General features: G+C 34.6%; 1 protein-coding gene across 1 annotated transcript in view; it reads left to right on the top strand.

Moving 5' to 3' along the window:
- Positions 1-12,175, top strand: part of LOC126881401 (kinesin-like protein KIF19) — a 676,869-nt gene that overhangs the window by 638,688 nt on the left and 26,006 nt on the right. The window contains exon 7 of the mRNA XM_050645662.1: positions 5,198-5,525. Within this exon, the coding sequence (XP_050501619.1) occupies positions 5,198-5,525 (328 nt within the window). The remainder of the gene's footprint in view (positions 1-5,197; positions 5,526-12,175) is intronic.

Consider the following 12,175-nt stretch of genomic DNA (forward strand, 5'->3'; position numbering starts at 1 on the left):
GTTATTGTTTTGTTTTCTTGACTTTTTATAAGCTTTGTCGATAAAATTGTACAATTTTTCATGACAATAAAGCATATTTCTATTCTAATTGTATCTTTCTTTTAGCTTTCTTTTATGTAATTCCTTACGTATAAGAGTGATGTTAAAATTTTAGATTTTTGTTTTCTGCGCTTACTTTTGGTATTTCTTTATTAACTGGTTTTGGTATACGAGCCACAGTCATTTTATATCAGTAATCTGAATGATTACTTGAGAACTTCACTAATGATTTTCCAATTAAGTGCACAATGCAGTTGGATTTACGCAGGACCTCAGTTCTTGATGAAGATGAAACTGAAGACTCTGTCAGGATCACCTTCTACAGTAAAGTTGTTTATTTTATTAGTATGAGCAAAATATTTGTTATTTTTTTGTCAAGTTAGCTGTTACCCAACATCAAAAACATGGATTAACTTCAATAGGTTTTGCAACCTACGAATCGCAAAAAGCTCGGGATTAATCCAGTTATTTTTCAAGGGCTTATATGATGCTTCTAAATCCTGAAGGTAGATTTTTCTTTAAAGTAATTTGCATCTTTGTTTGACGTAAATAAATATAGGAGACCCCGTTATGATTCTCCCTCTATCACCAGAAATAATAGCATCCACTTATTCATTTGCAGCTACTTTTTGCATAGAATTTCCAGGTGTCTTCATTAAAATTTAAAATTGTTTTGATAAATGCAAACCATGCATATTTATATCAATTCTTATTTATATAAAATAATTATTATAAATATCAAGTAACAAGTAACCCCACTCTCCCCTAATATTTAAATTATACGAAAATTATCATTAGCTTTGTAGAAAATAAATCGATAACGTGATTTCATCGAAATAAAAGCAATGGATCAAGTACATATGCAGCAAATATAAAAACGTATAGAAACATCAATTTTAAATTAAATTTTATTTTAAACATTACGTTTATATGGGATTAAGCCACAATTATGGTGTAATGAAAATTACATTTTTAGTTAACTAATGTTTGACGTTTCAATTTCCACTCCGAAAATCGTTCCCAAATAAGGTTATTTTGAAAAAATTCTGCGAAGATTTATAACCTAGTTTTATTAGGTTATCTATGTTCAATCCACAATGCATATGCAACACACAAACACGAATATGTTACAAAAACTTAAAAAACTTTAATTACATAATTGCATCTAAGATACAGATTACACAAACAAGTTAACACACATAACACGAAAAAAATATTAAGAATTTGATATCCTAGGTAATAACACCACCCACAATATTTTTTCAACAACATGCTACGGCCTACAATATCCAGGCCAAATATGTCAAGTTTTGAGAAGACATACATAACCCCTAGTAAAACTAGGTTACAAATTTTCCTAGACTTTAAAAAAAACGTTTTTTGAGAACAATTTTCGGAGTGCAAAATTTGTTTAAAATAACGTACTGCGTTGCCAGGTGTACTCAACCCCCCCCCCGTGTGATTTTAGTGTGGTGGATGACTAAACCTCCCTCCCCCCCCCCCACTACTTAAAAATAGGGATATTGAATCGATATTTGCGGCAGAATTACGAGCTATTTATAAGCTCTTGAAATGCTATAGTTTAGATTTTTGAGCTCATCCCCTTCACCCCAAGCAACTCTTTAATTGATTTAACTTAAGAGAAACATGCTAGAAAAAATTAAAATTTATCGTATCGCGGATATAATTCCTATATATATTCCAAGAATAAACTCTTAATTAAATCACGCGCATTTCGATTATTGAGCTACAACCCCTTCGCAAGAAAACCAGCCCATCTTCCCGGCTTAAGAGAGAGTTGTACTTAAAATTAATTAAATTAATCATTTGGCGACTACATATCATTTAATAATTTATGAGCTCCCAAAATACGCGCATTTAGATCATTAAATTGCAATTTCTTTTGCATAGTGCAGTCACCTAAGGAAAAAAAATCAACTATTACCTTCAATTTCGGGGAACCTTCATCGATTTTCACGAAGGTTGGTCAGTGGTTAGAGAATACCCCAAGAAACAAATGCGTCTTTACGCTGAAGGTGGATACCGCCCCTTCTCGGGGGTGAAAATTACTTTATTAAAAATAACTCCACAAATCGATAAAAGGACAAATTATAAGCAGAATTTGTTAGATAGAGTTATTAAAATAAATCAATACTTTTTGAGTTATTAAAGATCAACGATTTTAATTTTTCGTGAAAAAATGCGTGTTTTAAAGCGGTTTTTCGTAAATTACTTAAAAATTGTAAATTTTTACAAAAAAGTTATCATTACCAAAATTAACGCTTTGAAAAACCTTTTTTCTATGGATGCTATACAATGTGCAACTTCTCTCACTACTTACATACATTCAAAACGAACAATTTCTCAGGCAGTGAGAAAAGTCGGCCATTGCAGTGAGAAATACTTTTTCTCACGGGTTCACCGCCGGTTTACATACATATGATTGTAATTTCCATGGTAACATGCACAATACAAACACAATTATTTCTGTCAAACAAAATGTGTTCAAACTTGTCAAAACTTATCAAATTTACCTTTTAGGGCTGTTCAACTATGAATTATAGTTTTAAATAAATAAATATATAAATATTAAGAATATTAAATACCTATGTATATATAAATATGTATTCTATTTCAATTTAGGCATATAATATACCTAAAAGCACCTAAATTATTTAATTTTGAAGTTTGAACTCTTGGCAAAAACGCATCCATAGAAAAAGTACAGTGTACAACACGACAGAAAATGACATATTTCTCTCTCGCTTGATTTGCGGCACTCGCCTCGTGCCTCGGCTCGTGCCAACAAACTTCTGCGCTCGTGAGAAATATGTCTTTTTTCTCTCTTGTTGTACAATACACTATTATTATTAATTCAAAGTGAGTTATAGGTAATTCATTGTATTTTTTTTTTCAGCGAGTACCTACTCAAATAATTATTCAAGCCTAATTATCACGTTGACGGACAGTGCGACAAATGTAGAAGCAAGTTTTGTGACACTATATGTATTTTGCAAAGTAGAATAGGGAAAAATGCAACATTATAGACGTTGTGTCACATTACATCAATGGAAATTAGACGTCTATAGACGTTCCGTCCGTCAACGTGTTAACAGGAAAACGATGCATTTTACAAAATATACTTAATATACATTTGTCAAAGTACTCAGAAATACATATTAAATGAGTACCGAAAGAAGTTAATATCATTAAAATTAAGCAAGTTAACATGAAAATATTAGGACCCTTTCAAATTTTTTAGTAAAAAGTGAAAAATAAAACAAACGCCATTTCCACAAAAATTAAAATCTTTAGTAATCCCTATAAGACTTTCTTTACTTTAGAATAAGTAATGACCTTAAACATTTTGACCGATTTATAAGGCATATTTTTTAAAAATATATATAGGGTGTTTGGTAAAGAATGGGCCATAGCTTAACCTCTGATTTCTGAGCTTAAATTAGGTCGATTTAAGCTAATTTACCTACCTTAGTACGAAAGTTGATAATAACCGAAATACAGGTTGTCAAAATTAAACTTTTATTTTTATTTATTCTTGAATATTTCCTGACAAGCATGGGATAATAACACGAAATTTGGTAAGCGGTGGTTTTTTGGATGAGAAATCTAAATTCGCCACCAAAAATGTTGTATTACCCAAAGGGCGCCACATACGTCTTTCAGCGCTCATTTAATACGTTCAATTTTATTATCCTCCACTCTACATACTTTTTGAATCAAAATTATTATGCTCTTAATATTTTTACTTAAAAAAGTTATACTACATTCATCTCGCTACACTCAACTGTTTTCGAGATAAACGCATTTTAGATCTCGTTAAAACAAAGATGGATGACGAATAGAGGACACTTCAACAATACCAGAATATTCCAATAGAATTCGAAAATTTGGATGAATTCTAGTTTAAAGTGGGTCAAATAAAACATTCTGACGGTAATCCTCTATTTGCTAATTTGAGTGACTTTGCATTTTCTGTGTTAACTTTACATCATTCAAATGCACGTTGTGAAAAACAATTTTTAAAAGTAAATTTAATAAAGACGAATGATGGAATCGCTTGACATTTGATGTCATTATGCATTCATCCCATTCAATTCATATCGTCAAAACGGTTATCTCAATTGTACACCGCGCACCGTCATTTGGTTTTAACTAATTTGGTTCTTTATATTTTTGTTTGTTTACTTGTCTTCTTTTGGTTCTTTCACAAAAAATTAAATATATATTATTTTTACTACTTTGTTAATTTTATATCAACATTAATTCACAATTCGAACAACGTCATACTAATCTCCGACTTAGATACGCTGGCGACGCTGCGTTTACAGAAACATAGCTACTTAACGAATTAGTTGGATTAGCCATCCCAGTAGTGCCTATCGCTATATCGTTTTAACCTTCCGATGACCAACCTCTTTTTTACACGAATGACCAACGGGGGTAAAAAATGACCGCAGGTCAAAAATAACCTGGAATGAACGTTTTCAGCATTTAAATTTTCATCTAACAATACATCCTCGTTTTCTGATACTATTTCATCTTCTATATCATCATAAAAATCGCTAGCAGTAACAATTTCCTGTAACTCGGCCTCAGTAAGATATTTGCCGGCCATATCTTATCTGTACACAAAATACTAAGAAACTATAGCCAGGAAATAATAATAATCACTAACTGTAGCAGACAGGAATGTCATGATTCGTACATAACAGGCACCACCGTCTAAAAATAGATTTTGATAACGCGCAGTGTAAAACTACTTGGAATTCCACATAATAGACGGTATTTTACTAAACATCAACTTCAGAATATATTTTTTATTCGTAAAATATAGGGAATTTTTTTTATTTCAAAATATGAGGATATCTAGAATGATATTAATGTCAAATAAAAAAATAATGAGTTAAAAATTGAAAGCACTTTTGAATTTATTAAAGAAAAACATAAACTGGGGTCCAAATTTACCCCCCTTGGTCATCCGAAGGTTAAATAAATTTCTCTCACTTTCTATCCTTTAAAAAATATTTTGATTTAGATTATTTATTGGTATTCCATGTCCTTTAATTTATTTATGATAAATTAAATAAGGATAATTTTTACTCAAAAAATAATATTGACCTTAAAATCCTATTTTTAGATACGTAAACTATAGGGATTCTAAACTAACTAGACTGTTAAAAGACGCTCTCTGCGGCAACTGTAAAACAGTGATGATTGCTCATGTCTCCCCAAGTGCAGGGCAGAAAGAAGAATCGAGGAACACTCTTATCTACGCCGATAGAGCCAACAACATTACGACAAAAATTGAACGAAACGTTTTTGATGTTTCCTATCATGTGACTCAATATCAAACTGTGATAAATGAACTCAGAGATGAGATATCGCGATTACAGCACAAAATGAAAGAAGAACGTCCAAGATCGGCTGATGTGAAGAAGTTAAATGCCGAGGAGAGAAGGAACGAGGTAATAAATAACTTAACATATTAAATAAAAACTGACCTTCAATACTTTATATATTTCAGAACTTTGGAGGCTGATTTAAAATCTAAAATTTTGTTTTAGAAGACAAATTTTGCCTTTCTTCTTCTTGTTGTGGTTTATTCTCCGATAGTAGGTTTGTTGTCATCAGCCATCTGAAGTAATGCAATTTCTTTGCAGCTGATCTGAAGAGGTCTACTGAGCTACAATTACACTATTCTTGAAGGTTTCTCATCCAGGAAATCTTCTTCGGCCAAAGTTTGATTTTTCTGGCATGATAAGTCTTCGAATTTCATACTTTTCACTCCTGGTAATATGGTCCAGAAATTACATTTCTCTTACTTTGTATGTATTACACCGTTCTTAGGCGTCAACGCCCTTCGGTAGGGATCTATGGGGGAGTATCACCGAGCCGCAAGCCCTTATCTCTTGCCGTACTGCTCCCTCATAGGTCGATCAGATGCCCGCATATTCCAGTCTAAGCGCCAGATTCATATTTAGAATTTTATACTGGCGCGTTAGCCTTTTTGTTTTTCCGATGGCCTGGGCTGGGCTTGAACTCACATACCTCAAGGCGAAGTGAAGTGTGGGTCAGCCGCTAGTCGCACTGAGCTATCCGATCGACTTTACTTTTCTCTTACTTTACCTCTTTATAATAGTCTCAGTACGGAGCATTAAAGATTACTGCTTGTTCTTTGAGCGGAAAGTGGTATTGAAATGCGTGGGAAGAATAGCTTTGCTGTGACGAAGCTGGATGTAAATTATTTAGATTATTACTTACATATATTTATAAACCTAGTTCGAAATATCGGATTAGAAAAAAAATGTCCTGTTTTACTTTCAGTTACATACCATAAAAAATTGTGGTGTGGAGATCGTGCTAATTGCTTATTTATATATTTATAGTAGGAGAGCCTTGGATGCTAAAGTTCCAGTTACTAAAGTGACCTGGGATCTATTGAGTTGTGAATATTACGCGCTAAAACCAAAAACGTTAAGGTTTCTATTTTAGTGGATATTTTTCATTTTTTAATTAATTTTTCCATTTACAAAAATCTTTTTTTCCGATTATATCGCCATCTATCCATAATTCAAAAAAATATCTCGAATATAAGTTACTTATTTTTATGAGCATCCAAATCTACAATAAAAAAATGGAGGGTTCTTTTTAAGATTTTAAAGTAACCTCCGTGGGAGTTGCTTGGTGTCATTTGATAGATTTTGAAAAATATTGAACATACATTTTTCAGTTTTTCGATCTGATGTTTATTTCGCAAAATATTTGCTTTTTTGAAGCTTTGCGACTCGCCCATTTCCTTATGCCCCGCTCAAATCGTCATATTTTTGAAATATAATGTAAATTTGTATATTTGAAATATATAAATATAATGTAAATATAATTTGTAATGAGGTTAAATAGACCACACTTTAATGAAATTGTTCCAATCTCAGGTTCTATAGGTGCTGGTTCGCTGAGAAAGGTAATTAGCTGACACCACTAAAAGTACCAGCGAGACTGCTTCTTAAAATGATAAATTTAGAGAAATGAATTTGACGAGACGAGAATTTAACACATTTATTCTAAATTAAACAATTAATATTAAAGTAAAGTGAAAAATATATACATATATAACTAATTCTCCCTCTATGTAAAAAAGATGAAGAAGAAGAAGAAGATATATACGTAAATAAAATAATGTGTACCTAAATATAAATAATTATGAACAGTAAAAAACGGTGATACATATATATTAAAAACTAAAACTAATGAAAATGAACGAATGAAAGAAAACTACGATATTGTTTCTTAAATGGTTCCGCGCACGAAAATAGTCCGTTAGGCCTTTATTTTATGAGCTCATAAATATGTCCTTACCTCACCAGCTGGATATCTCTTGCCTCTGCCTCGATATGCAGCAATCTTTCACTCCAATTTTACGAGGAACCAAGTTGACTAAAATTTCAACGTCGTTTTTCGTAGTGATACTTAACGAGAGAGAGAGTATTTGAGTCTTCTGATATATGTATCCACTATCACTATATTATACGAGGAGTGAGACACATACTTGTCTCTTCTGGGGCTACTGTTCTAATTTTTTCTTCAACGAGATAATTTTTGACCTTCTTTTACGGGAGATATATTTCTGTTCTATGATTGTCACTTTGACGTTACCAGAGATGGGAGATGCCGCATATGAACGATAACATAAATAAGGAACGTACTTCTTTGAATTTTATGAATATTTTGTGAGAGTTTCGAACATATTGGCCGGCCTTGACAAGGCGATGTCTTGTCAAAATGTCTAAATAAATTAATAAACTAAAAAAAAATCTCGAAGGACCAGATCCCAGATGGATCAGAATGTAACCGTAAACCAAATCATAATACTTCTACTACAAATATGACTGGACTATCATGTCCTGGGCTATGACATTCCAACTTCCATGAGTTTGGAATCATCAATCGGGAGAAGTGAAACACGTGTAATGGGCCTAACATACTCCCCGGATGAAGTTTTAACCTTAATAGATCGGACTAATCCATCCTTACCGGGATATGTCTCAATCACACGTCCAAGTGGCCAACAAAGGGGAGGCGAATCGTCGTCGCGTAAAATAACTAGATCATTATTCTGTATATTTTTAACAGGTTTACACCATTTAGGTCGATGTTGCAGTTGATGAAGATATTCTAACTTCCACCTTTTCCAAAAGAGTTGTCGAGCTTGACAAATTTTCTGATATATATCCAATCTATTCGAATTATGTTGCGAGAGATCTCTTTCCGGATGAGCAGTTAAAGCAGTTCCGATAAGAAAATGCCCAGGGGTAAGGTAGCCATAATCATTTGGGTCATCAGAAAGTGGGGAGAGAGGACGCGAATTTAAAATTCCTTCTATTTGGGTCACGATTGTAGAGAAAACTTCATACGTAACTGTGAGATTTTTCATTATTCGGTATAAATGCCGTTTCGTGCTTTTTACGGCGGCTTCTTGAAGACCTGCCCAATGTGGTGCCTTAGGTACTATAAATTTAAATTCTATTCTATTTGTTGCACAGAAATCCAAGATGCAATTAGAGTTTGCATTATTTGCAAAAAAGTGGTGCAATTCAACGAATCTGTTACTTGCACCAGAAAAATTTGTACCATTATCACTCCATATAAGGGCAGGATTGCCCCTACGTGCTATAAACCTTTTCAATGCCATCAGATAGGCATCGGTTGACAAGCTGGTAACAACCTCGAGATGTGTAGCCTTTGTCACCATACAAACAAATACGGCGATATAGCACCTTTCAGTAGCGGCCTTTCGTAACTTAGATGTTTTTAGCAAAAAGTAACCGGCATAGTCGACACTAACTTTAGAAAATGGTCTACAAATTTGAACTCGGTCCTTGTGCATATCGGCCATCATTTGAGTAGCAAATTTTGCTCGAAATCTATGACAAAGGATACATCGGTGAATAACCTTTTTGACCTCATTTAAACCGTTTATTACCCAAAACCGTTGCCGAATATTAGCTAGAGTAGCTTGAATTCCAGCGTGTCCGAGTGATATATGCACAGACTTTATTAAAAGCGAGACTGTGTGGTCGTCCTTTGGCAACAAAACTGGATGTTTATGGTTAAAGGACAGCTCAGACGAGCTTAACCGACCACCTACCAATATAAGTCCACGTGAATTATCGATGAAGGGAGATAGAGACCAAATACGTGATGAGCTTCTTGTGCGATTGTCTAAAAGAACCTTGTATTCAGCTTTGAAATATTTTCTTTGGAGACTTTTAACGATAAAATTTTCTGCATTTAGTCGTTCATCCGCGGTTACTTCCTTGCCTGACTGCAAGCTACTATTACTTCCCTTGAAACGCGCATTATGAACGAACCGAAATACATAGCTAACGGCCTTAACTAGTCTTTCATATTCAGAAAATCGCGAGAAAAACTCAACCCAGTCTAACACATCGTCTATTGCGACGTGATGTGAACGAGAATGTTCCGTTTTTTCTTCCGGTAACGAGTCTAGTAAGATTAATTTTAAATTTGAGTAGTCAATAATCCTTTCTTGTAAGAAAGAAGGACCATAAAACCACAGAGAATTATTTGATAGTTCCTGAGGAAAGGAACCTCGAGAATTTATATCCGCGGGATTGCATGAGCCTGGTACATGATGAAAATGTACCTCTGGAGTCAATTCCTTAATTAATGCTACCCTATTCGCAACATGCTGTTTCCATTTAGACGAATCACTGGCTAACCAACTTAATACTATCATGCTGTCTGAATATATGTGATATGAGCTAAAGGATAAGCCGTTCTCAAAAATCTGTTTTAGAGTTGCAAATAACCTAGCAGCTAACACTAGTAGTCCTCTTCTTCTTCTTGTAGTGCCTATCCGTTTCGGATGTTGGCGACCATCATGGCAATCTGCACTTTGCACACTGCTGCTCTGAAAAGATTTGTAGTGGTTGTGTTGAACCACGTTCGTAGATTTTTCAGCCAGGAAATCCTTCGCCTTCCTGGTCCTCGCTTTCCCTCTACTTTTCCCTGCAAGACCAGTTGCAGCAGTCCATATCTCTCACTGTTCCTCATGATGACACTAGTCCTGCTAGTTCCAATCGAGGAATTGTAATTTCATTTAAAGGAGCTACCCGAGATTTTGCTGCGGCCAAACTTGACGAGACTGATCCATCTAGATAAAGGGATCTTATATAAGCACATGTACTATAAGCATCCTTGCTGGCGTCTGAGAAAATATGAAGCTCCTGTTCTCGTATTAACTGTTCATGAAAATACCATCTCGGAATTCTACACATATTCAATGATTCAAAGCCATTGACCAACCTTAACCACTCCTTAATGATGGAATCGTCCGTAATGACGTCATCCCATCCAATTTTCAGTTTCCACAATTTTTGCATTAACAGCTTTCCCTTTAAAACGAATGGGTTAATGATGCCTATTGGATCAAAACACTGACTTACTATTGACAATATGCGACGTTTAGTAAGCTTACCTTCAACTAGAAGACGAGGACTAGAAAAATAAAAACTATCTTCTTGCGGATTCCAATGCAGTCCTAACACTTTACTATTTTGAGATTCGTTAGTGTGAATTTCTACATTATCGCGAGCTACCAGATTGTTAGACATCAAGAACTCTGATGAATTTGAGTTAAACTTATGAAGAGAAAAACAAGCTGCATTCAGAACAGACGACAATTGTTCATACAACACTTGCATGTCATTTAACGTTTGGGTACCGGCTAAAATATCGTCTATGTATGTCTGATTTAGAATCGCATTGGTAGCAAAGGGCATTTCATGGGCATTGTCCGCTATATCTTTTAAAACTCTTTGACTAATGTACGAACTGCATTTTAACCCATATAACAACCTTTTATACTCAATTATCTGCAATGGGTCCGAGGTATCATTGCGCCATATTATGCGCAATAATGCGTGTTGTGTGGGATCAGTGGCAATGTTCATACACATGTTACTTAAATCGGCAGTAAGAACGTACTTAACCATCCTGAAGCGACATATAATTGAAAACAATGACGGCTGCAAATTGCCACCATTTAACATTACTTCATTTAAAGCAATGCCGTTAGAAGTAGGACAAGAACCATCGTAAACCACACGAATACCTATACTACCGTCCGGTTTCCGTTTCGAAACATTAAAATGAGGAATGAAGTGTTGATCTTTACCTACCACGGGATGAGGATCTTTGACTATCTGTGAAATTCCTACCTTCAAATGATCATTTATAATAGAATGGTATTGAGCAAATACTTCGGGATTAGCAATCAGCCTTTTTTCAACATTTAAAAACCTTTTCTGCGCAATCCTATAAGAGTCGCCTAGTTTAGACGTCGCATTTTGAGAACTAAAGGGTATAGAGATTTGATACCTGCCATCCGGCAATATCTTGGTTGTTTCTTTAAATATACGCTCCGCCATTTCAGCTTCAGACCCGGGTGTATGGATTATCGGTATCTCTTCAGCCTTCCAAAATCTTTCCACTAGAGTGTTAAGGCTTTCATCATTTCCCTCTGACACTAGCAACGATACGTGTCGGTCCTGTTCTTCACAAGACGCATAACTCACTAGACCCAAATTTCGAGAAGGATTAGTAGAATCCTTGTGGCGATGATATTTTCTATCAACAGAACCACCAACAATCCAACCGAACAAGGTATTTTGAAGAGTCGGGAGTCCTTTACCTAGGTGAAATATGCCATCCGAGAAAAGTTTATAACAGAAATCTGCTCCGAGGAGAATAGAAATTTCTGACCTAACGTGAAACTCATCATCAGCTAATCTATACTCGAGAGGAATATTGAGCTTGGATATATCAATCTCTACCTGAGGTAACTCACAAGTGATATTTTCTAATACTGCACAATTAATATTTAAACTATTCTTTGTATTACTTGAATAAACTACGAGATCAACCATTTCTGTTGATTTAGCTACCCGAGACCCTACTCCTAGAACACTAGTTGTGTTTGAGTACGTTTGAAAACCTAGTCTTTCCACTAAGCTACTCTTTATCAATGATAGCTGACTAGCCGTATCGATCAGCATTTTACACGAGATATAGTTGTCAAATGCATCTGCTATTT

The sequence above is a fragment of the Diabrotica virgifera genome, chromosome 3, assembly GCF_917563875.1.
Source record: "Diabrotica virgifera virgifera chromosome 3, PGI_DIABVI_V3a".
NCBI lineage: Eukaryota > Metazoa > Arthropoda > Insecta > Coleoptera > Chrysomelidae > Diabrotica > Diabrotica virgifera.